The 24878-nt window shown below is 37.9% G+C and overlaps 1 protein-coding gene across 5 annotated transcripts in view; it reads right to left on the bottom strand.

The window, feature by feature from the left end:
• Positions 1-24878, bottom strand: part of TP63 (tumor protein p63) — a 96748-nt gene that overhangs the window by 5825 nt on the left and 66045 nt on the right. The window contains exons 4-11 of one of the 5 annotated variants that reach the window (XM_059687370.1): positions 23164-23279; positions 21846-21955; positions 21056-21192; positions 19050-19132; positions 16350-16486; positions 3941-4098; positions 1651-1795; positions 227-320 (exon numbers count right to left, since the gene is read on the bottom strand). In XM_059687370.1, coding sequence (XP_059543353.1) covers positions 227-320; positions 1651-1795; positions 3941-4098; positions 16350-16486; positions 19050-19132; positions 21056-21192; positions 21846-21955; positions 23164-23279 — 980 coding nt within the window. Of the gene's footprint in view, positions 1-226; positions 321-1650; positions 1796-3940; positions 4099-9021; positions 10423-16349; positions 16487-19049; positions 19133-21055; positions 21193-21845; positions 21956-23163; positions 23280-24878 lie in introns of those variants that run through there. The other 4 variants (XM_059687371.1, XM_059687372.1, XM_059687373.1 and 1 more) reach the window with 4 other exon arrangements.

Here is a 24878-nt window from a genome sequence, read left to right as displayed (position 1 = left end):
ATTGACTGATTAGACAAGCTGAGGAAGATTGATTGCTAAGCTTCTCATATGTGTAGGCTGTGATCTAGGAATCTTTTAATATGTTATGGATTCCATCCAAATTGAGGATTGGAGGGTATGACAAAAACAAATTTTATAACCAGGGGGATTGTCCTACAAGGTGGTTGTCACCAGAGGGAAGAAATGAAGAAATAAAACTCAAGAGAAAAGTCTAACAGTTACTTACATCCATGGAGTAATGCTCAATCTGATAGATGGTGGTCAGCCCCTGGGTCGTGAAATAGTCCAGACATGATGAACAGCCCAACCTCGCTAAGAAACTGCAGAGGGAGGAGGGAAGAGGAAGGAGGAAACAGAAAAAGAAAGTTCACCCCAACTGCATTGGCAGATAAAGAAAAACCCAACATTTTGCCCTGGGATGCCCTACAGAAGAGACTATGGGTAGGTAAAGTGTATGTGGTCCTTGGATTTGAGTCTTGGGGATGATAAGTGAGTTGAATTTTAGGTCTATAAAATTAAAATCAACTATAAGGATTCCTGCAGAGCAGGAGTTTTCAAATGGTGATTGAATTGTAAGGGGTTCTATAAATGTGCCTTAGCAGCCATTGCAGGGGGTGAAAGGAAGGAGTCCAGTGGTCAGCTTCTCAGCCCTCTTGCCTCCTGGCTCTTCACTTCAAAAAGAGCATCTCTACTTTAATTGTTTTGTATTTGAGGGTTCTGGGAATGGTTATGAGAACGGAACCTGTCCTTAGGATAGGTTCATGAGACCAAGATAAATTTATAGACCACTATACTATGAAGCCATTAATGCTTTTTGACTTATGTTTTGGTGCTGGTCTCAGACTGATAATGCCACCAGTTTGCCACAGTACCAGATGCTGGGTGGGATAAGCTATGTATTTGGCCATCCCTCTGACTGACGCTGCTAGTTTCATAGCACCAATCACAAAGAGCTCAATGCATTATTCCAGCAGCCAAATGAAAGAATTATTCTGCACATGAAGCAGAGGAAGATGATGTGTCCTGGGAGTGAGATTTGGGTGCCTATTCTTGCCATCGTGGGAAACACATCTGTCAGGCTTCATGCACTTCTCTTGTCATGCTATCTGAAAGCCTTTGCCTGGAGTGTTCCCATTTCCCATACAGCAAAGCAGCAGAGGCCATCAGGTTCTTGAAAGTCCCTGTCATTTTTGCTAACATGAAAACTCTTCTATGGGCATGCAACTTCAAAATAATCATCCCATGGTGGCTGAGAGCTATGAGGCCTAGAGAGCAAGAAAGGGAGCAGGATAGCAAGTGTACAGCCCTGTTGGGAACCCCAGCCCTGGGCACCAATTTGAAGGCCACAGCTGACCTTGTAAAAATGGGAGGGAAGAGGCAGGGAGCAAGTGAAGATGGGGGAACAGGCATGATAAATTATATGCCTATAAACTCACATTTTCACTTTCCTCCATGTTGATTAGGGTCATGTTCCTTGATTAAACACTGATGACCACTCCATAGATCAGAGATAATGGTAGCTGAACTGCAACCATGGGGCTGCTTTCTTTCTTTCCAACTGTGCTATTAACTTTGGACAAGTGTCCACCCTCCACCACCCAGAAATGTTTAGGACAGGCTCCCATACTGTGGCACATACTGTGGACTCACCTGACAAGGCTGCAATCTGTGGGGTACGGAGGTGGGGGGGTGCAGTGGGAGGTGGATGGCATGGAGAGTGGGGGAGGGAGGGCCTGGGTGGGGCTGAGTCCATTCATGTCTCCAGCCACTGGCATGTGGGTGCCCATCATAGGAACTGAACAGAAGCAGGAGGAAGAGAGGGTTACTGCCATCATCACGTACCAGCATCCTAGTGGTCCATCTTGTCTGGTTTAATGTACCTAAATTACCAGGCTTCCTTTTTAGTCATATCTCTCACTTCATCCCTTCAAGTACTCTACATCTCATCAATCAGTATAGCCACCAAACTAAAGACTAATTACATGCCTCTTGACCTTTGTAGAGTCTCTTAGGACAATCTCTTCCCACTTCTTTCTGTACTTCTAATGCTCTGTCCAATTACTCATTGCTCCTGATGTTAATATTTCCCTTGTTGTATTTGCCTTCATGGGTTATATTTCTGTCTCCTTCATTAGTCTAATCTCCTCAGACATGGAGATTAAGCCTGTATCTGTCTAGATCCCAACAGATACTAGCATGGCACAGAGCAGATGCACGGTAAACTTAGGTTAAATGAGCAAATTAAAAAATCTATGAATGAGAGAACAAATATTTATTTTGGAATAGGAAGATTTGTTGTACTATTTATAGAAACCATAAAACTAATAAGAAGGAATGCAATTGAAATTCTAGCTTTCTTATGGTCCATTTCAGGATTGTATTCATACACTGATTTTTTTTCTAAGCCATAATTTGTAAACATTCACTATAAAGAACAGCATAATATAATAATATTTATGAAAAAAATGTATTCAGGTCACAAAAAGGAGCAAATCAACATATATGCAAAAAGATGAATGTAATTTATTTCTACTTTAGTGAATAGTAGTGGGCCAAAGGGAAAAGACTTGTGCCATTAATGAGCCATCTAAAGAGCACAGGACTATCATGTCTCATCAGTTTCCCCTCTGACTTTCCTGATGACAGCAAAGGAAAATTGTGAAGTATAAATAAGAAAAAGTAGGCAAAGTCTGTTACACAAATATGAAGGCCTTATCATTACTATTCTCTGGTCATCCAAAGAAAAACTTGAGGACTCTAAGATCTCATAAGAAAGAAAAACAAAAAAGTGAATGGGTACTTTTCCTTTTGTTCTCAAGGGGTCAGGTTGAGTCTTAGGTTGCATTTATCCCTAGTGAGAGAGCAGCCCGGCTCTAACGTCTTTGATCTTTGCTGCTATATCAGGCAATCACATCACACATGTCTTCATCTCACTGAATTCTGAATATGTGCCATCACACCATTGACAGTCCCAATTCTACTCTCCTTAACGTCATTAAGAAAACCCAGTCTCTTCAAGGAAAAACTGAAAATACAAGTTTAAAAGTGTAGTAAAAATGATGAAGGATTTTGTAAGACAATTTGAGGCACTGTTTTATGAGGGCATTACAGGATATATGTAAAATATTCAGGCTCCTGCATCCCTGAAGATATACATCCTTCTGCATTTTTATCATCTTTTTTTTTTCTTTCGAGTTTGGGTATCCACTTTGCTAGACTTAGTTCTGGTGGACAAGATAATTATATTTACACACAAAACTATAAAGCAATCATCCACTCGAAGGCTCAAATTTCACATTGTTTTTTATAGTTATACTTAGCTTCTATAAGGGATCTGTGTGTAAATCAGTAAAAGAGAAATTCCTTTCCTTATGTCAGTCATTAATGATTGTGAATGGAATGGAGTAGACAAGTTGAGAAGGCCAAGATTGCAGGGAACAGAATCATAAAATGTGAAATGTGCAGAGCGATGATTTTATGAATGGAAAGCTGAGCATTAGAGCAGAGAGGTGTCCTTTCCATAGTTATATAGCCAATACTGCAATAGAGTCCAGACTATAATTTATTTCTCTAGATATTAAATCCACCACACCACGCTACTTCCCACATGTTGGATGTATTTTCCTTGGACTATCTCAAAGGATGTAGAAAGTGTCTTCATCCACGTTGACAGGAGTAGACTGTCCTTTTCACAGAGATCCTTATCCCTACTAAAGAAATAGCCTTCATTTCCACCAATGTACTTTGTAATGAACCACACACCTCAAAAGGGAGAAACTGTTTACTATGAGAAATTCAAGCACTCAATTTGGAACTGTTCTGTCCCACTGAGCCTCTCACTTAGCTTAAGAGCAAGTCTTTCCTGCATCCCAGAGCAGAATCTTCCTCTAAAACTAGCTCTGTGAATTCTTTAGCTGTGGCTTAAGGGAGATGCTCTTACTGTTGGCTCCCATGCCATCTGGAATGGTGGTGGGAGTGAGGGCGTTGCGCTGCTGAGGGTTGATAAGCTGGCTCACAGAAGGCAGCTTGTTCATGCTGTTCATTTTGTTCAGAGGTGGGGAGCTGTTACCGTATGAAGACTGAGACTGCATCGAGGTCCTAGGAACACAAACATTGGAATGATGGTGAGCATGGGGCACTGGAGAGTGGGGATTGGTCATTTCCAACAGGTCTCAGATTAAATCATGGCCTTAAACTGTACAGTTGCAAAATGATTCTTCCAGGATCAATGACAAGAAGTTATCTGCATTTCCTTCTGAGAACTTTCCCTGACTAGGGAGGGATTACAACGCTATCATGAAATCATATTCTTTCTGAATGTGTCGAGTACAAAGTGAATATCTCCTTTGTGAGAGGGAGAACAATTGCACCCTCCTTTGTTCCTTTATAATTTTCTTTATCCTTTTGCACTATCTTGCCTGTCAATTAAAACAAATGTGGAAATCAATAAGGAAAAAGAACTGAGTTAAGACTCAAAGGCTTATGAAAGATATGGAGATGCCAAGCTCAAATGGCAGTGGGGACATTTCATTTGTAGTTTCCTGGGCCATTGGGGATATGCAGAAGATTACTGGACAGCCAAGCAAACAAGGCCTTTAGCAGCAGACCCTGCTTCCATGCAGAGGCCTCAACATGGAAACATGCTTTGTCAGCCTCGATGTTCACAGACCATAAAATAACCATTTGGAATGCCAATAGCCTCTGTATGCAGGAGAACCCTGGAGGCCAAACAAATGTTTTATTGACTTTCCATAAGTCTCCTGGGAGACAAAGGGGAAAAAAAGTTTTCCATTCAGCGTAACTGCAACTTGGAAATTTACTAGACTTGGTTTGCCATATTGTAATATACTACATTTGATATTACTAACACAACTAGCATTTCTGACTTTTTCTTTGAATATAGAACTAGTGATGTCTACTAGAATCAGGGTAGGATACGAAGTTAAAAAAATGAAAGTTTAAGTTTTCTTCCAGCATATATTAGGAAGCTCTAGGTTCCTAGGCAAGCCTCTAAGCATCCCTGCCTTTGTTTCCTCACAGGAAAACAATAGAAATGAAATACATATACACTTACTACAGGAATTAGATGTTAGAGGTAGGAGAACTAATAAGAGGTGGTTGCATCTTTGAGAAGCTCATGGAATAGTGGATATACGGTGATAATAATCCAACTTACCTTGTAGGGCTGTAGTGAGAACTGGAAAAGATAAGATGAAGAACTTTATAGACCATGTGGTATTAACAGTGAGTAATTATTGGATTATAGGATGAAGATTTGACTTTGAGCATGTTTCTAAACTTTGATGGGAAAAGCTCCCCTTTCAGACTTTTCAACAAAATGTATTATTGTGTTTCTGTTTGTCTTTTCCCTGCTGTAGCCATACTGATATTAGAGGAAAGGGAAAGCATGTTTCTTTCAGTTTTATTTGAATATATACATGTATAGGTATATGTGTATACATATACACACAACCATATATAAATACAAATTTTGAAGGTTCTATAAATAAACCCAGTTTTCAAATAAACATGGTATAATAATGCTTGAAAACATAATAAAAAGTGGTTCTAGTACTGGAGTGCTACAGTAGGACACTTGGTCTTTGAAGCTGCCACACTGCTCTCCATAATTACACAAAACAGGAATGGCTCCATTCCATAGCACTGAGGAGCCACAGCTAGTGGAATTCAAACAATATGCTATATACACATTTGCATATATATGAATGACAATTATACAATTAACAATTCAGCTCCACATTACCATCACTGCCTTTAAGGTAGGAGAACATTGATTTTTCCCTATGGCCCTTCTTAAGAACATAGATAGATCCATGTTGTATAAATAGGTGTTTATATAATAAGCTCTTCCAATTGTAAGATACTTCAGTTTACCAAGCTCTCCTTTACCCATTTTCTGAAATATTCCCTGTAGAGGAGGACATGGTATGGGAGGGTAGGAATGAGCAGGGTAGGAATGGATAAATATAAATCTCTAAGAAAAAATGTGCTTAGTTATAAATTGTCAAATGATGAGTAGAGAGATCTCCTGGCTCCTCCTAGTCCAAGAGCTTTTTGTTTGTTTGTTTGTTTGTTTGTTTTCATTCTGTGGCACCTTTCCAGAAATAAGATAGTGGTGTGCAATAAGTTACAGAATCAAGAAATTGGTGAAGTCATAAGAGAAATGTGGGAAACTGAGATAGCACAGGGAGCAAGAGATGTAGTAAAGGACGCCCCCCACCCCCACCCCCAGCTACCATCAAATTGACTCCACCTGGTGTAAGAGTCAGCACATTTGGAGATACTTAGAAACACCTGTAAGTCCATATCCAAGAGCAGGAAAGCTTAGGCAAAGTGGCCAAGAGACGTTTTTCCAGGTGCTTCTTCTAGCTTTGCCCACTACCAAGTACCCAACATGCCTGTTTGCTAGACTCCACAGGCAGGTTGGTCCTGTGTGACCTAAAAAGACCTGTAGTTATATCTCCCATCCCCTCAAACCAGTCAAATGTACAATAAGAGCTAATGGAAGCAATACCTGAACATTAATGTTTACCATTAGGAAAATTAAAATATATTTAAAAACTTTGCATTTTCCCTGGAACCTCAGTTACAGTAAATGGCTTCTTCCAAATCCTATTACAATTCTCTTTTCCCTTTGTGGTCTTTGTTTTTGACCATTTTATTAATTCATTTGTTATAAACTGACTAAACTATTTTTGAGGAAGGTTGGTCAGAAACCATAGGTGAACATCACCTTCTAGGTCTGACACAAATTAATTGACTTTATCTTACAAGTCTGTTGAGTCTCATTTTCTTAATCTGTAGAAAAGCTATTATACTCATTTTAGAAGAGTTGCTGTGGAGATTACATTATATATGAGCCCTGGACATTGCACCATAATTTGTAGGTGCTCAAGATACATTGGTTACCTTTACTCTTCCCCTCAAGCTCCAAATGTTTAATACTCTAGTGTTTGGTTAAGGAGATAAAGATGTATATGTTTAAGATTTAATAGGAGTAAGTGAAAGGATTCTTAATTGAGCAAATCTAGAAATTGGGGTGAGTGGATGAATGGAAGCAAGGGAGTCTGAAAAGGTCAGAAATTCTGAATACCTCTCTCTTAATGTAGAAGTATTAAATCCACAAGGCAAAAGATCAGAGTAATCTGTTTAATATTAAGTTTGCAATTTCTGACATACAAATAATATTCTGATTATCTCTATGTGCTGTGGAAGGCAAATAAGCCTGAATAAATTTGTGGTGGATTTAAAGCCCTTGAAGAACAACCTTTTTAATTTTATTTTTTTTTTTACAAATATACTGTCACAACCGTTGATTAGACAATTCCAAAGATTGATGTGAATCTGAAGAGATTAAAAAAAAAAAGTATTGAAGGATAATAGGACCTGTGGCATTATGGTTTTCTTTCCTCTCCCCAACACGAAATCAAAACAAAACAAAGCAAAAAAAACAAAACCAAAACAAAACAACCCCCCCCCCCCAAAGTAAAAACATAGCTCTTTCCAGAAAAATAACAAGGTGTAAGCCTCTGGCTGTTTTCTCTAGAGGCATACTAGATTTTTCTAGTAATCCAATATAACAGCAATATAAGAATGCATGCTTCACGTATTTCTATATTTCTAGTTTTGTGGAGAAATCCTGGTAAAGTCAAGTCCCAATTCTTAATTCTAACAACTTGGGCTTCTGTAAACATTGTTAGTAAAATTCAGTATCTCAGAGTGACATTTAGGTCATCCAAGATTAGAAAGCACGTTTCCTGATTCCAAGTCTAGTGACTATCTAGGTGGTAGAGAGTCAGAATTCTTTGGAAGGCACAAGTTCGTCATCTTCACCACCTTGCTAGAGATGCCTCGAATTCCACCAAAAGATTTTGCCTCAAATCTTCCATTGACAATTAAAAATCAACTTGTTAGTATAATCTGGTGATATCTCAGAATAAACCTATTTCACCAAACCCATTTCTGGAGTACAAATCTGAGAGGGGGTAGGGGTATTGAGAAGTAGAGAAAAATATCCCTGTATGAGGAAGGTCATAGAAAGTGAAGACATGAACCATCAGGAAATAATTGTTTCTACTCTAAATTTTTCCCAGTACTGCTCTGCTTGTAACCTTTCTCTCTAGCTAGGTAATCTTCTAAATACAAAGGGTAGCATTTAATCTCTAGACAGATCAACTATAATTGTAAAATATTTTCCATCAGTTCAAATATATGCATTTATACAGGTAACTATAAACACATAAAAAACTTACATAAAAATAGAGTGAAAGAAAAAGGTTTCAAAAGAAAAAATAAATGTTAAAGAAATAAACATATTAATTAATCCTTGATGGGATTTGTAAATCAAAATTATTAGATTAAAAACATTTTACAGATGTAACAAGATCATTGGATTTTACTAATATACTTGTATCGCAAACATAAATTTTTTTATGTATTTTTTAACTACTAAATTAATTATTTTTATTTAGAACAATTGTTTTTGAAGCTTTTAAAATTAAGATTCAAAGATGGGGACATATTGTTATTTCTTTAAAAAAAGCATCAGACAATAGCTTCAACTAAAAGTTCTGAATGAATATTTACTAATGCCTCTGTCACAGAAGTAAAAATATTTACTAATTTTGGATTTGACTTAAATTGATTTTAGTAAATTTAGCAATTTAATATGTAACTCGAGGGTTGTTCAGAGATGTGAACAAATGGTACTGTAGTGCATGATTCTTTATGATGAAATTAAATATGCAGTGCTAAGGTATATCTTCAAGCTAGTGTTGGCATTGCAATTTGTTTTTAGGATTGATAATCTTGAAACAGAATATCTTAAATAAAAACAGGAAATATTGACAGTGTAAGCAGAACCAAAGTAACTCTTTTATTATTCTTTTACTTTAGACTTACACATGGTAGTACTTCAAGCACTTGAATAAAAGTATTCTAGTATTTATAATGAATTTCTTAAAAAGCAAGAGAGACAGAAAAGAAAAAAGAAACTGCAAGGTAAACCAAGATGCAAAAGTTTATTGAAAATTAAAATCACACATCCATAAAGCAACAGCCTCAATAACAAGAAATCTCTTTTGTGGTGACACAGAAGTAAGAGTTGGTGATCTGGTGTGGGGAAGAATGAAGCTTCCTAAAGTCTTAATACTATTTTTTAAAAATGTTTTTAAACTGGAGAGAAATAGATTCTCTAAACTCTTTGAACCAAAAAAAAAAAAAAAAAAAAAAAAAGGAAGCCATCAGCTCTACCTTTAATTTTTAGGCCAAGAGTGTTGGTTTCAAATGCATCTGCTTAAACATCACATAAACAAAACATAAGGCTCCTGGACAATGGAGTTTGAGCAGTGTCAGCACTATGGGTAATGTTATAGTAGGGTAGAGGGATAGGAATGCCAATCAAACATAGTAATCATAGTTTTGGTGAGAGCACTTTGAACTCCATTTTGGGCATTAAAGAATGGTATACAATTGCCTAGAACAATATTACTGGGGCAGTTTGACCCTCCTCTTAAAATAACAGAATAGGTTTACCTGCCTTGGTGTCTAAACAACAGTTTCGTGGGGCTAAGCCTCCAGGGTTCCCATGAGTAAGGAAGACTATCATAGGTACTGACATATGGTAGCAAGGGTGGGATTTGACACAGCATTAATGACTTCCACCTACATATGAGGGGAGGATACTAATAATGCAAGTTCTCAAAAAGAATGAAAGAACATTCCCCACACTGGCTACTTATGGTAATTATCACCTCACTGCCCAGCAGTACACTTTGCATCTTAGTTTACTATTTGCAATATTACTGCATGACCAGCATTAAAAGGGCGTGAAGGAGTCTCTCAGTCACGTACAAGTTACTTATGCACAGACAATAACAACATTTTTCTCCTTTTCTTAAAAAGACATCTTAAGTTTGAGACCTGCTCAAAAGCTTCTTTATGAGTTTTAGAAACACAACAGAAGGTAACAGAAAAGGGTTCAATAAACATCTTAATGCCCTTTCCCAACCTGAGCTCCTCCCTCCCAAGAAACAACACAAAAGCTCACAAACACATGTGTTCCTGACTGATCAACGCTAGGTCTAAGGATACAGAATCTGCAGAAAATGTCCTTTCTTGGAAAGTTTTGAGTCCCTTCAAAGATTTTCTCACTAGTGGCTGTGTGCCTTTGAGCAGTTGTGTCTCTGAGCCAGTGTCTCCAAGTCCTGCTTACAAGGGCTGGATACACACACAAACACACACAGAAACACAACAAACACACACACTCAAAATACAAAGAAGGGGCTCTAAGGGTACACTGATCGGTTTGGGGGGTTGGAATGTCTAAAGAAGACGTCAGATTGTTTTGGAGTTTCTTTCCGGGGCTCCACAAGCTCATTTCTGAAGCAGGCTGAAAGGAGACTGCAGAGAGGAACCAGAGAAAACAAAAGATGAAAGCTTAGGACTTCATATATTCAAATCAACTGAATACAGAAACACATCCTCCTACGTTCATGATCATAGTATAGATAGAACAGAATGTCTGTAAAGCTCTTTTTTCACCTTCCTCTTTATTCACTTTTAAAATTACTCAGAGATGATTTCTCAAGATTTTTATGAAGAAGAAATTAGATAATGTGGTGGTAATTAACCAGAAGGATCTAAATCACTTATAACATTTTTTTTAAATTGCATTTTCCTGGATGCCTTCTGAGACCAGGCTGGACCCAGGCATATATATATTTAACAAACTCCACAAGTGATTCAGGTGAGAACTATTGAGATCAGGGAGGTCAAGGTCTTAGCACAGTGCTTGGCATATTGGACTTGATTAATTAAAAAAGGGGATTCAGAGACAAAAAATAATCTTTTGAAAAATGTCATCTACCCAATTAATATACCTCATTACTGTTACCATCCAGCCTAACTATGAAGTATGAAGAAATATGATCTTATCAGTCTGGGGGCTGCGTCATCATGCATTTGTAAAGGACTCTTAATGAGCATTTATTTGTATGTGCCCAGATTGAGATGGATAAATATCTTAATCCTCCAGTCACAAACTTGGCCTATTAATGCACATATCAAATACATGAAAGCAACTTTTGCATAATTAAGAAATGAATTATGCCATAAAGATGCCAGGAACAAATCCCTTTATTTTGCTAAAAATTGTGCAATCCATGGACTGTTTGGAAATTGTTTCCCAACTGGCTTTTAAGTCATATTTGGTTACTCCTTTCAAAGGAATAAAGGCATTTTTACTTGGTTAGGTCTAGGATTCAGTAAAGCCATCTCACCAGCAAGAACGGTGATCATCTTGAAAACTATTCCAGAACACCAATGAGTAAGGAAGTAATTTACTGCCAACTAAAGAAGTATAGCTTTGACTACTTGCCTGTACCTTACATTTGGGGCTTCTCATGGAGCAAGGCCTAAATGAGACAGCATGCAGAAATCATGTTTTAGCTATGATAAGAGTGAGTGGACCACAGTGGTTCAGACTTTCAGACCTAGAATTGAGATCATTTCTGCAGTGAGATGTGGGAGCTTAGAAAAGTGATCTAATAGATCTGAATTTAATTAATCTGAGGTGTTTTTCTTCATTACCAATTCAGAGCTAATGAATCTCTGCTCTGACAACTTCCTAACATAGTGGCAAAGTTCAAAAAGGAAAACTGTGTTAACTGTAAAAAACATGTGCAGTTCTATGACCTACAAGGTTGAAACACATGGAATTACCTATATTCATCTGGTTTTTAATCTAAAAAACTGGCATTTTCATACAAATATTCTGGAAATTTGAATGATTTCTAAATCAAACGTAGAAATATGATATTTATCACATTTAGCATTGAGATTTGTATCCTCTACTCTCTTCTGATGATCCTGAAAATATTGCTTGCTTCATCCTCAGGTATGTGAATCTGAGAAACATTATTATAGAAAATCAGAGTCAAATGAGCTCTAAGTGATAGGATTTTAAACTGAAACCACAAGGATAAGTTCCAACTGACTGATACAGAGACAGACAAATGGAAATAGATGCTTGCTTTTGTCTTTTTATTACAACTTTCTTAACTAATGAAGCAGACCAGAACATTGCAGAAAGCTGTATCTTCCAAATATGGTTCTCATCTTAACTTTATTATGATCTGGCCATAAAATCACAGGGCCATAAATCATAGTTCATTGGGCCTCAGTTTCCCAAGCTGTGATATGAAGGTATCAGAAGTATGGTCTTGAAGATCATGCTCTGCTCTAATATTCTCTGACCTGTATCTAATGAGCTACAATCATCAAGTGATCATAAAAGAAAAGAAAATACTAAGTGCTCCTCATATTTAATACATATTTGTATTAAAATGAGTTCATTCTGCAGAAACTCAAAAATAATTTTCCCTGGGAAATAAAGAGTTAGGCTAAGTAAAATTTTAACAGTGATGTTTGTCTGATATTAGAATGGAAGCCAAGGAGAAAAAACTACAGAAAAAATGGGAAAAAATAGTATTGGTCTAAAATACACACACAAAAAGATTGCTATAAATGTCTTAAGATGTCTTAAGTGGTTTCTGTAGAGCAAACCCAAGAGTTAATCTCCTTTTAAAATATAAAGGCAAGGCGTCTAGTTCAAAAATGGGTCTAATTTGTCCTCCCACTAGATTCTGGCATCTATAAACATAAACCCATGTTTATTTCAATGTGAGCAAATCAACCAAAATCATATTTATTTATAAATGGTAAAAACCTACTTATACCTGTAACAATTTGATTCACAAAAACTCAGTGTGAATTTATCCTTCATAAAGCCTATGATCATGAAGGTAATTGGGAAGCAATTTTTGAAAAAGGGAAACCATGCACAAATGAAAATCAAGCAGAGAGAAAACACGTACTGAGCATCTAATAGAAGTAATTAAATTTAAAATATGTTATTGCCACCTTGTAGAAGGTGTATTTCCTTCCCACTAATTTTTTCTCTACTATAAAGAAAAGCACAAAATTGATTCTTTACCAGGATAAACTTGGTACTATGTTTTTGGAAAGAAAATCACAGGCTATTGAAGGCATTTCCAAGCTGATTTGTTATTTTTCAAATGATTACCAGAGAACTAGATTTCCATTTATCTTTGTCTAGTTATTCATGCTCTTTCTGGGAGATTTGCATGAAAATAAAAGAGCTGAAAAAAACTCAGCTGAAGAGTACAGCAACTGGAGAATTTATATAGATGGATATCAATCATTGGAAAGCAATATACATACACACACACACACACACATATATATACACATATGTATATATATATGTATCTAATGAGCTACAATCATCAGGTGATCATAAAGGAAAAGAAAATACTAAGTGCTCCTCATATTTAATACATATTTGTATTAAAATGAGTTCATTCTATAGAAACTCATATATATATTATATATATACTGTATAATGTAACTAAGGAAAAATTAGAACAAATGTCTATATTTTGCAAAGATTTCATTTTGCAGTCTGTTAGATTTTCATGCACAAGTTATAGCTCTTACAAAACTGAGAGATAACAACTCAAATACATGCAATGATACTGTAAATGGACACCCCAGGTAATTATGAGTCTACTTGTTCTCACTACGTATCTGTGGTCACACATGCAAAAAAGTCACTATGTGTCTCTAAAATCTTTTGGGCTTTTAAAATAATACAATTTTAAGATGCCTTTTTTCTTTGATGAAATAGATTGTTTTATGAAGTAGGAATTGGAAAATAATTTCCCTTTAGACCAATGCCAGCCAGTCGGACAATAAGCACTGGATAACTGAGCATATGGAGGACACCAGACAATGTATTCTCATATACAAACACACATAGCACCTGTCCTCGACTGAACAAGGTAGACCCCCCTGGCTTATTAAGTCTCTAAAACTATTATACCAAACAATTCCCCTTATTGTTTGATCTAGAGAAGCTGTTTAAAATTGTTCTGATTTACATGATGCTGAGAATAAATATCCAGAGCTTTCTTAAAATTCAAAAGGTGTTCTGGTTATGAATATATCACGAAATTGTAAAGCTATGGGAAGGCAGAAACCCCATCTTTCTCATGTCCATTCTTAATGCTATCATGCAACAGATCTTCGCTGATAGTTTGCTACATGAATCAAGTCAACTATTCCAGTCTTAGTTGATAATGGGGTTGCATTATTTTGAGTCTGGATGGGTGTGCCTAACTTTCTGGGACAAAAGAAATCTCTGATAAAGGCTGCCATTTTGTTAGATATTGAAATGTTACCTTAAAAGTCACTTTAAAATTTCCTAAAACCTTTTAATACCTTCTACTTCAGAATACATATATTAGCTTCAAAATATTCCTATTAAAACATCTGAGCCTCAAGAAGGAAGAGGCACTCATTTAGAACAAGGCCTGTAAAACACAATGAATGGGCCAAATCTGGCCCAGGAGAAAAGAATGTATTTTACATTTTTTAAAGGTGGAAAAATTCATATAGACCAGAGAGGCTACAGTATTTACTATTGGTGCATTATAGAAAAAAAAATTGCCAACTCTGAGCTAGATGGTCAGATCTCTTCAACCACACCATTTAATAGGTATCAATTTGGCCTGACAATTCTCTTCCTGTTAACTATAGAAAAGACCAAAAAGAGAATCGTAGAGCAACTAGGTCAGCATGATATGCTACTGTGTCATTCTGCAGTTATTTTCACTGTCCAGATTGAACTGGAGGTGATTTGGGAGAGTTTCTTAATACCATGATATGACATGGGAAGGCTCTTATTCCCTCTAGATTTATAAAGGATGTTACAGGTCTGCTTCTTTCATCCCTGTTGAATGATTTTATAAGAAATTGCATTTGTTAACATATATCCTAAAGAATCTATTGGATTGGTGATGGGAATTTTGTCTGCAACTTTGTGTTCTAATTCTCCTTTGGAATACTCTGTGTCCTCAAGAAACCCCGTGATTAGCCTTTCTGTTCAGCCTTATTTAAAACCTTGGAATTATGATTTGCAAAACTCTCAAACTACAAGCAAATGGTGAGCTCCTTCCAGGCAAAAAGTTTCTTAAACATTCCAGAGCCTAAATTCCTTTAAAGAAAGAGCACATCTTTCTATTCTTCCACTGCCAACCCCAAGCCCCACAGCCAACAAGGCTTAGAGGATGCCTCCTGACTATGGGAGGAGCAGTCCAACATCATCAACGGCAATTATGTTGATTAAAAAGAATAGCAAACCCTCCTGATTCTGCTTTCCATAGCTATCTCTCTATGGCTAGCTAATAATATATCAGAAAAAATATTATATATTGTTCATGTACATTTCTACTGTAGAAGATAATATTTGCCTTTGGCAAGATTATTTTGGCTTCATTTCTTTTTTCCTGAAGAGTAAGAGTCAAATGTTTGAATTACTCAAATGGGCCAAAATGTATATATTTTACATATGTATCTACAGAGACTCTGGCAATACTTCCAGTACAGACACAGTATCTTAATTAAGCTAACAAGTAATTATTTTTAACCACAGAGGGCTAAGTATAAGCAAAGTCCTGATTCCCTTCCTTTTATAAGAGCTATTCTGTTCTTGTTAGTCATAAAACAATTATCATCATCAAAGGTCCAAGAGTCAAGGTAAAAATTCATATATACACACGCACACACATATACATGTGTATATATATGTATGTATATGTATGTATATATGGATTCAAAACTGGCCCAATTTATGCAATAATATATTGCTGGAAGGTAACCTAGAACAGGGATACTAAAACATGGCAATATGATGTGACTTTGTTCTTCTGCATGTAGACATTTTCCCAAGGAACATGCACTGGGTTTCAGAACTCTTCCCAACACAGCACTCAAGGAAGCCACTTACGGTAAAACCTATGTGCTATCCCTACTCTATGATGGTTTTCCCAAATGTGGGCTGTGTGCATCCCAGGAGAGGTACAAGATAACTCACTGGGGTGCGGGAAGATTACATGTTTTTAAATATACACATTATTGCTCAAATATTGTGCATAGTCAAGATTCTTATATTGACAGATGTGTTTGGATAGGGATAGAGAGAAGAGAATTAACTCTGTTAGTATGAGTTTCTTTGTAACTCAATTGAAATAATTTAAATTCAATTCAGAATATAGGTGGAACTTCTCAAAGGGAAGCTTATGATAAGAAGCATAGAAAATTGCTGAAACTAGTACCCCACACTAACTCATTGAATCCTATCATGTCCTGCTGTCTCACAACCTCATCTTCTGCATCACCCACTGATCATGTTAATGTGATAGTCACTCTTGTTAATGCCTTCTAAAATGACACATGGACACACTCACTGTTTTTGAAGTAAATGCTGGTGCTGCTGCTGCTGCTGCTGCCTGTATGTTTCAATCGTGTGCTGGGGAAGGTACTGCATGAGTTCCAGCGATTCCTTGATTTTCAGCAGCATTTCGTATGTCTCACGGCCCCTCACCTAGGTGAACAGGAAGAAGGAGAAAAGGAAAAATGAAGAACTCTAGAACCATCGGGATAGTCAATCCCCATTTTTCATGGAGTCTGTGTTGATGATTTCTCTTACTTGCAAGCATTTATAACATGAAAATCAATATTCCTCAGCATTTAGCAGTTAATTGCAGCCATAAGCAGAGTGACAAAAACTTTAAGTGCCCATGCGTGTTCCAGCTGAGTTTGAACAGGCAAGGCTCTGACTCTTGGTTTCAGTGCTCATGCTGTGAACAACTATCCTTTCTGGGGTCTATTTAGTGCCACATTTTTCCACATTTTTTTTTTTTGAATTTGCTGTTTTGGTGGTGAATTTGCCGAGTATAGTGCTAAAGTGTTGTCTAGTGTTTCGAGTATAAGAAGGCTGTGATGTGAAAATACAGGTTAGATAAGTTTTGTTTCAGCATGATTACAGTGATATCGGCTGGGAATTCAATGTTAACGAGTCAACAGTGTATATTAACAGAAACATGCAAAAAACAGGGTTACATATTGATCAGTTGCTAAAAGTGCTATGACCAGAGTCTCACAGAAACCTGACTCTGTATTTCTCCTGGGAGCAATGGTTCCTTCACAACTGAAATTTCATTTAAAAAGAGCTTTTCAAGTGATTCCTATGTCAGCAGCTAAAAACATACTAGTTTTTTTTTGGTTTACAGTTCACTGTTGAACAACATGGGTTTGAACTGTGTGAGTCATCTACTTATACACAGATTATTTTTTCAATAAATATACAGTCAGCCCTCTATATTCCTGGGTTTCATATCCATGGGTTCAACCAACCTCTAATGCAGCGGTTCTCAACCTGTGGGTCATGACCCCTTTGGGGGTGGAACAACCCTTTCACAGGGGTCGCCTAAGACCATTGGAAAACACATATATAATTACATATTGTTTTTGTGATTAATCACTATTCTTTAATTGTGTTCAATTTGTAACAATGAAATTGGGGGTCACCACAACATGAGGAACTGTATTAAAGGGCCGTGGCATTAGGAAGGTTGAGAACCACTGCTAATGGAAAGGAGTATTTTTGACCTGTGGTTGGGAAAACCTGGATGTGGAAGGCAGACGCTATGCATTGCCATTTTACATAAGAGAGATGAGAATCTGTGGATTTTGGTATCCTTAGTTGAGGGGCGGGATGACTGTATTTAGTATATCAGGATAATGTTTAACTTAAAGTTCACAGGTCAGATTGTATATGTAGCCTGAGAAACATGACACAGAATCTTAGCTAACTCACTGTCTGATTGTGCTACCAGCAAGAAGTCTATTTCCCTGATGGGCAAGGCCCAAAGAAGGTAGGGAACAGGTATGGCATCCCCAAACCTGTTGAGTTGCTTTAGCTTCCAACCCAGGATGGCAGCTCCCAGTCAAACCTGGCCTTGTTTACCTTTGTTTCATGTCACTTTAGATGGCATCAAGGGCTATACTGGTTACCAAAACTTTGCTGCCAGTCTAGCTGGCAAAGTTCTAAGGGAATAAGATTTCAACAAAAGGCAACCATAGACTAAAACAGGGCACCTTAGGCATGTTGAGAGGACTAATGGTTACTTGTAGGAATGAACAGTGCTCTTAGACAGTGATTGGGCTGAGTCTTCTGGTCATTCACAGATAACTGAGGATTCTGTTCTGCTTGGCTTTCTTTATAGTACCCCCTAGAAGAAATCACAGTCGCCAAACTGGTTTGACTCAGTGGATAGAGCGTCGGCCTGCGGACTGAAAGGTCCCAGGTTCGGTTCCGGTAAAGGGCATGTACCTTGGTTGCGGGCACATCCCCAGTAGGAGGTGTGCAGGAGGCAGCTGGTCGATGTTTCTCTCTCCTTGATGTTTCTAACTCTCTATCCCTCTCCCTTCCTCTCTGTAAAAAATCAATAAAATACATTAAAAAAAAGAAATCACAGTCATTTCTCTATGAATGTTGCATGATAGATTTTGTGAACTCCTTCTGATGAAATTTTAGTGCTAAATTGGTTGTTATGCTGTTAGGATAATCTTGTCATCTATATTAATAAAAGGGTAATATACTAATTAGAGTGGAAGTCCTTCCAGACATCATTCTGGACGTCCTTCCGGATGAAGCTGGGGCTGGAATGAAGCCCAAGTCTTGGTGTTGGTGGGGGGCTGGAGGGAAGCCAGCCCAGGTCCAGGGTGCCAGAGGGAAGCCAGTGCTAGCAGTCAGGGGAAGGAAGGCCTACTCTTGCATGAATTTCGAGCATTGGGCCTCTAGTTCTTAAATAATGAAGTACAAATTGATTTTAAATATTTTGGTAAGAAAAATTTTATTAGGAGTGTAGCTTTGATTGGGTGAGTAGTAAGTAGAGGAGCCCACAGAATATATTCCAAAAACTATGGACAGAAGGGATTATTTCCTGAGATTATATATATAATTTCTTTGTTTTATCTCACTTGTCTCCATTACCCCTTTCTCATTATGACAGATAATCAGAATATCTGCACATTAAGCAAAAGCATATTCAAAGAAGGTGAAAATGAAATAATCATGAATACCCAAGGGAGACTAAACTCACTGGTAGGTATAACAGTTCATCATCAGGGGATCTTCGTTTCTTGATAGATGTCATCTGGATGCCATGTGTGTTCTGACGAAAAGCTGGTGAAAAAGAAATGCAAGCTTCATCCTGGGAACATTTCTGAAGCAATAATACATTTACTAAACAGACAATAGCACCAGCAACACGTGTGAGATTAGAGTTTCTAGTTCTAAGCATCCACTTAATTGTGATGATTGCTTTTATATTAAGTGCAAACCTAACAATAATGAGGTGGGGGTAAGTGAGGCAGAACAAGTGAAAGGCAGGGTTTTGGGAAGCTGGGAAATGGCCTGTGGCTTAAGTCATTCTGCAGGAATCCCTATCTTACTGGTCTGTGTCTGAATAGCTGTTAAAGAAAGGAAGATAAATTGGTTTTGTGTTTTACTTTTCAGGTCATTGATTTCCAAGGTGGTAAATGCATGTTGTAGAGGTTGTATTGCAAATGTCTTCAGCCTGTGTGCTCATCCCTCCCATGTTCATACATAAATCACATAACTTCCGACGAGTGCTCTCATTTTCCAGGACCTCAGTTTTCTCTTCAGTAAAATGAGTGAATTAAGCTCATGAATCCCTCTGGTTTCCAAAATTAAAAACTACATTCAGGATTCAGGATATAGAGATGATCCTTCTACCAAAGTTCACATAATGCATTCTTACTGATATTCATTAATTTGTAGGCAATTGAGGTGCTCAGGAAAGAATATAGGAATTAGACCACCAGGCAGACTGAAGAGCAAAATTAAGGTGGAAATAGAATTCTATTTATATTATATTAATATATTTAAAAAAATTATATATAATTTATATCATTCATATATATATAGAAAGAGAGAGAGAGAGAGAGAGAGAGAGAGAGAGAGAGAGAGAGAGAGAGGGAGAGGAGACAGACTTTTGAGGAATAATCAGAGAGAGGAAGAGCCTAGCAGGAAGGGCAAATCATACTGCACAGTTAGATGTTGATGGTGACTAGCTGTCATAACGTGCTATGATTCTCCTGTAAAATACAGTGTACTTTCCATTTCTTCTGGACACTAATCAGTAATAAAATTAAAAGAGTGTCACATGAAATAACTTACAGTGTGGCATACTTTAAAATACTTGTAGTGTGATAGCAGACTTATGTGAGATGCCTTCTAGAATCAAATCTCACAAGTTAGAGGCACTGTGGATCTGTGGTTTTCACTTTTGGTTAGCTGGAGGGCTAGGCCTCTGTGGGGTGTACCTCAGGGGTGGCTGCGAGTAGAGCACGGGACCCCAGACCACCCCCAGCTTCTGTTCCTTTCACCTAGAGCCCCTCTACTTCCATCTATTTTTCATTGTGGGTTTCATTTATGAAACAGATTTTTCTGATTAATAAAACAATTGAACCGAATCATTAGCCTCACTCCTGATAAGGTGATGGAGGCCTCAATTTGAAGACTCAGTGAAAACCAGACCTGTATCTTCTCCAGATGGTGCTTAACAAAGTGTGTTCTAAAATCTCACTGTCCTCATAGACTCATGAGGTTGGCAGATGTATTTTCAGCCCTCATGCTCAGTAACAGAAAGATTGGTAGTCAGAAAGATACCAGTAGGCTAAAATACAGATTCTCAAACTTCAGTGAGCATTAGAATCACCTAGAGCTCTTACTAAAAACACAGATTGCTGGGCCTCCCTCCCAGAGTTCCCGATTCAGCACATCTGGGAACTAAAAACTTGTATTTCTCCCCAGTTTCCTGATGATGCTGATGTTACTGGTCTGGGAGCCACGTTTGGGGATTGCTGGACTAAGGAATCCTAACAGTCACTATTTGTTTTTGTCAAGCTGGAGTGCACACCTCAGGTCCATTTGAACACCTCGATCCACTGGCTCTGGGGCCTCCAGTCACTTTTGCCTCTGGAGACCTTTGGTCCTATTATACTGCTTCTCAACTATCATGCCCCAGCTCCTCTATCTGGATAGGACTTAACCCTCCTCCATTTGGCCACTACAGCTACTTACGGCGCTTCGTACCATCACCGTTCTTTGTGCTGTCCGAGACCTGCTGCTTTCTGATGCTGTCTTCATCAGCCTTCCTGTCTCTCCCTGGGCAAGCACAGATCCGGGCCTCAAAGCAACGTCGGCCCAGGACTTGCCCACTAGGAATTAGAGAAGAGAGAAGCAAAGGGTCAAAGTGAAAGAATTGTAAACGTTCCCTAGAGTTCTCCCATTTCCATTGCTGGTCATCACCACTATCACCACCTGCCAGTCATGGCTGTTCGGAGGGTGCACCCCAAAGCACTTGGCAGAACACAAAAGTGCTTACATGCCACCAGTGATATTAGTAAATAACATTCCATTTGTTCTGCAAAGAACCTCCAAGCCATTAGCTGAACAGCTGTATTTAGCTACATATTTTGAAGGAAGCTTGAATTAAGCCCGTGGATGTCTCTGGATAAAATTCCCCGAGGCAGCACAGACTTACTCAAAGAAATTGTTAAATGCCTCGGGGGCCACATGAAAACAAACACTGTCTAATCAGAAACCATTCCAGCTAAATGTCAAGAATTCAGGTATGAAGCGACTTGCATGCCTTCCCTCTTTCTTCCCCTCTGTGTTTACCCACCCTGCTTTGTCTCCACTTTCTTAGATCTTTTATGTAAGTATTTGCAGCAAGGATTTAAAGCACAAAGGATAAAATCAAGGGTGGTGCTCTGCTGTACATGCACTAGTAATGATAAAGCAAACACAGTTTCACTTTGCCCTCTGCCCATGGTTTCTGCAGGATGGCAATTCTGCATATGCCACTTACTCTCTGGTTTCCAGAGTAACAATGATTAAAATTGGACGGCGGTTCATCCCTCCAACACAACTGCTGTTACACATGAAATTGTACAAGACTGTCGTGAATTCAGTGCCAACCTGAACACAGGGGAAAAAGAGTCTGTTAACAATAATTTGATCAAATGTTCATGCTCCTCAGCTCTTCCCTCTATTTAAACAACTTCATTTCTGATGAGGTGATGATGCTTATTTTTCTAGGAATAAAACCCTTTGTCGTTCCCCTTTGGCTTGCCTCTTGGTAAGCTGAAAGCTAATGTTTGCAACATTGGACACTACATGGGGGGAGACAGGCCTTAAAAAAACAATCATCTTTGATCCAATTCATTTGCAAGCTGATATATATCACCTGATTTAAACTGGGTTCATCTCATATATGAATATCACGGCAAAGGGAAAGCTGAAAACATCACCAAGAGTAGCAACTATGATCAGGGGTATATTCCCTATGTGGATAAACAGAATACATAGATTTGAGAAAATATTCCCATAAATAATACTCTGGAGCTTAAAAGGTCCTCAGCATTAAATCATCTAGTCCAGTGGTCGGAAAACTCATTATTCAACAGAGCCAAATATCAACAGTACAACGATTGAAATTTCTTTTGAGAGCCAAATTTTTTAAAAGTAAACTATATAGGTAGGTACATTGTTATTAACTTAATTAGGGTACTCCTAAGGTTTAGGAAGAGCCACACTCAAGGGGCCAAAGAGCCGCATGTGGCTCGCAAGCCGCAGTTTGCCGACCACGGATCTAGTCCAAAGTGCTCATTTATAGATGAGGCAGCTGAAGTCCAGAGAGGAAGAATTACAGTTAAAGGTTCACACAGCAAGCAGCAACCAACACCCTCATCTCCCTCTGCCAGGGTTCTGCGTTTCTAATCTGCCACCTATTCATTCCACCTTCAGCTAAGACAGTGCTCTCGAGGTCCCCCATGTGCAGTGTAAGAATCCTTGTATCCAGTATTGCTGCACATTCACTACCACCTCAATTGCCAGTTAAATTATTTGGATAAGATAAGGTCGTGCTTTAACCCAATAAGCAAATTCAATTATTATGAACCATTAAGATGGAAGCATGGGCACAGAGACATATTATCAAGCTAATTTAGTGCAAATTTACGAGTTTTGAAGGAGGTATAGGAGCAGTGTGTAGAGAACGAAGAAGAGAAGAGATTAAACAGGTTACATATGTGGTAACAAGGACTAAGATATAAACAGGTATGCAAAACACCTTCTATCACTGAATTAAATCAGCTCCCAACTTAGCCCAGTCCTTATCTTTTTACCTGGGGTGGCTCATAAGGTACCAGCACACTCTGTCTGCCTGTGATGGGGTCTTCTACATATTGGGCGTGGCTGTTCCCTTCCACTCGAATCAAATGACTAGGAGGGGCAATCTGTCCTGCAGAACAGAGAAAGACAAAATAGTTAGCTCTTCATCCTCAAAGAAAACAAAATGAAACAACACAGACAGGATATTGGTTGCCAAAGAAAGGGTTTAATAGAGGAAATATATATCCTTAAAAAAAGGGAAAAGATCCTGTTGCCAGATATCTAACACATGAAGGTGTCACAACCTTTATGGTGAAAGGAAGGACTGGAAGACTCAAATGTATTTAAGAGAACAATCCTATGTTTTCAGTGCTTAAGGTTAATAAATCAAGATTTTAGAGAACTCTATGAATACATCTCTGACTAGAGAAGATTTTGCTAGTTAATGGGAAATAGAAGAAAAAGAAATAAGTTAATTAAAAAAATAAGCACTCGGTGAAATATAAAGATCATGCAACATATAGATCCACACCTGAAACCTATATTCTCCTATTAACCAATGTCCCCCAATACATTTAATTTTTTAAAAAAGCTTGAGAAATAGTATTCAAAAATTGAGCAGAAAAGAAAAAAAAAAAAACCTAAAAAGGCAACAGATGGCAAGGACATCACTTTCCCTTTGACTATTCTTTTCTCCATCATAAAGTCTCCAATTTTAGACCTTGCTTTGGTCATAAAGATGAGAAACTTACTGGTTTTGTTGTGCTGAAAGAACCCAAGGTTGGAGAATAAGAAAGGGAAAGCAAATTTTTTAAAGAGTGTAGGCAAAGTTTCACAAAATCATGATATTGGACAAGGGCTCCAAAAGAAAGAAGCTGATTGAAGAATTGGGAATCATAAAGGTGTTCTTAACCTTTGACCATGTATTTTTGTTCCACAAAAACTGATCTATAATAATAATAAAAGTGTAATATGCTAATTAGACCAGACATCCTTCTGGATGCCCTTCCAAACGACCTTCCAGATGTCCTTCCAGACGAAGCCAGGGCTGCGAAGGAAACCCGGGTCCTGGATGCTTGCCAGTGGCTAGAAGGAAGCCCGGGTCCCGGGTGCCAGAGGGAAGCTGGTGCAGGCAGCCAGGAGAAGGAAGGCCTACTCCTGCACAAATTTCGTGCATGGGGCCTCTAGTATTTAATAACAGTGAAAAGTTAAGTGAATCAAGATGCCCTCTGAAACATCATCTATTATTGCAAAAGTAAACACAACTATTATGTCAAACATTGGGGGAAAAAACAGTTAAGTCATCTTGATGGATCAAGGGCAGTTATAAAAAACTATAATAAAACTTAGCTATAAGAAATAATCTTTATGGTGTATTGTTAAGTGAAAAGCAAGATGCAAAGGTATGGATGGATAAGGAGGTCATGTAGAAAAGGACTAGAAATCAATGTGTAAAACTTAATTGTATTAAGGTGGGAGGACTTAAACTTTATTTTCTTACCTGAAATTTCTATTCACTCTTTTTTTTTCTCCACCACTTTTTCTGTACCATCCCTTATATTCTCTACATTCACACATTCTAGCTACCAACCAATCTTTCCATTTTAAATACATTTTCTACATAAATTGTCTACCCATCCTGCACCCTCATCACTCTGATGAATCTATGTACATTCTTCTATCCTTTCTTTCCACTTTTCTGTGTACTTTACTTAGACTCTCTTCACAA

Source organism: Myotis daubentonii, chromosome 3 (genome assembly GCF_963259705.1).
Source record: "Myotis daubentonii chromosome 3, mMyoDau2.1, whole genome shotgun sequence".
Lineage (NCBI taxonomy): Eukaryota > Metazoa > Chordata > Mammalia > Chiroptera > Vespertilionidae > Myotis > Myotis daubentonii.
The sequence above is the reverse complement of the archived record's forward strand: the minus strand, read 5'-3'. Positions and strand labels throughout refer to the sequence as shown.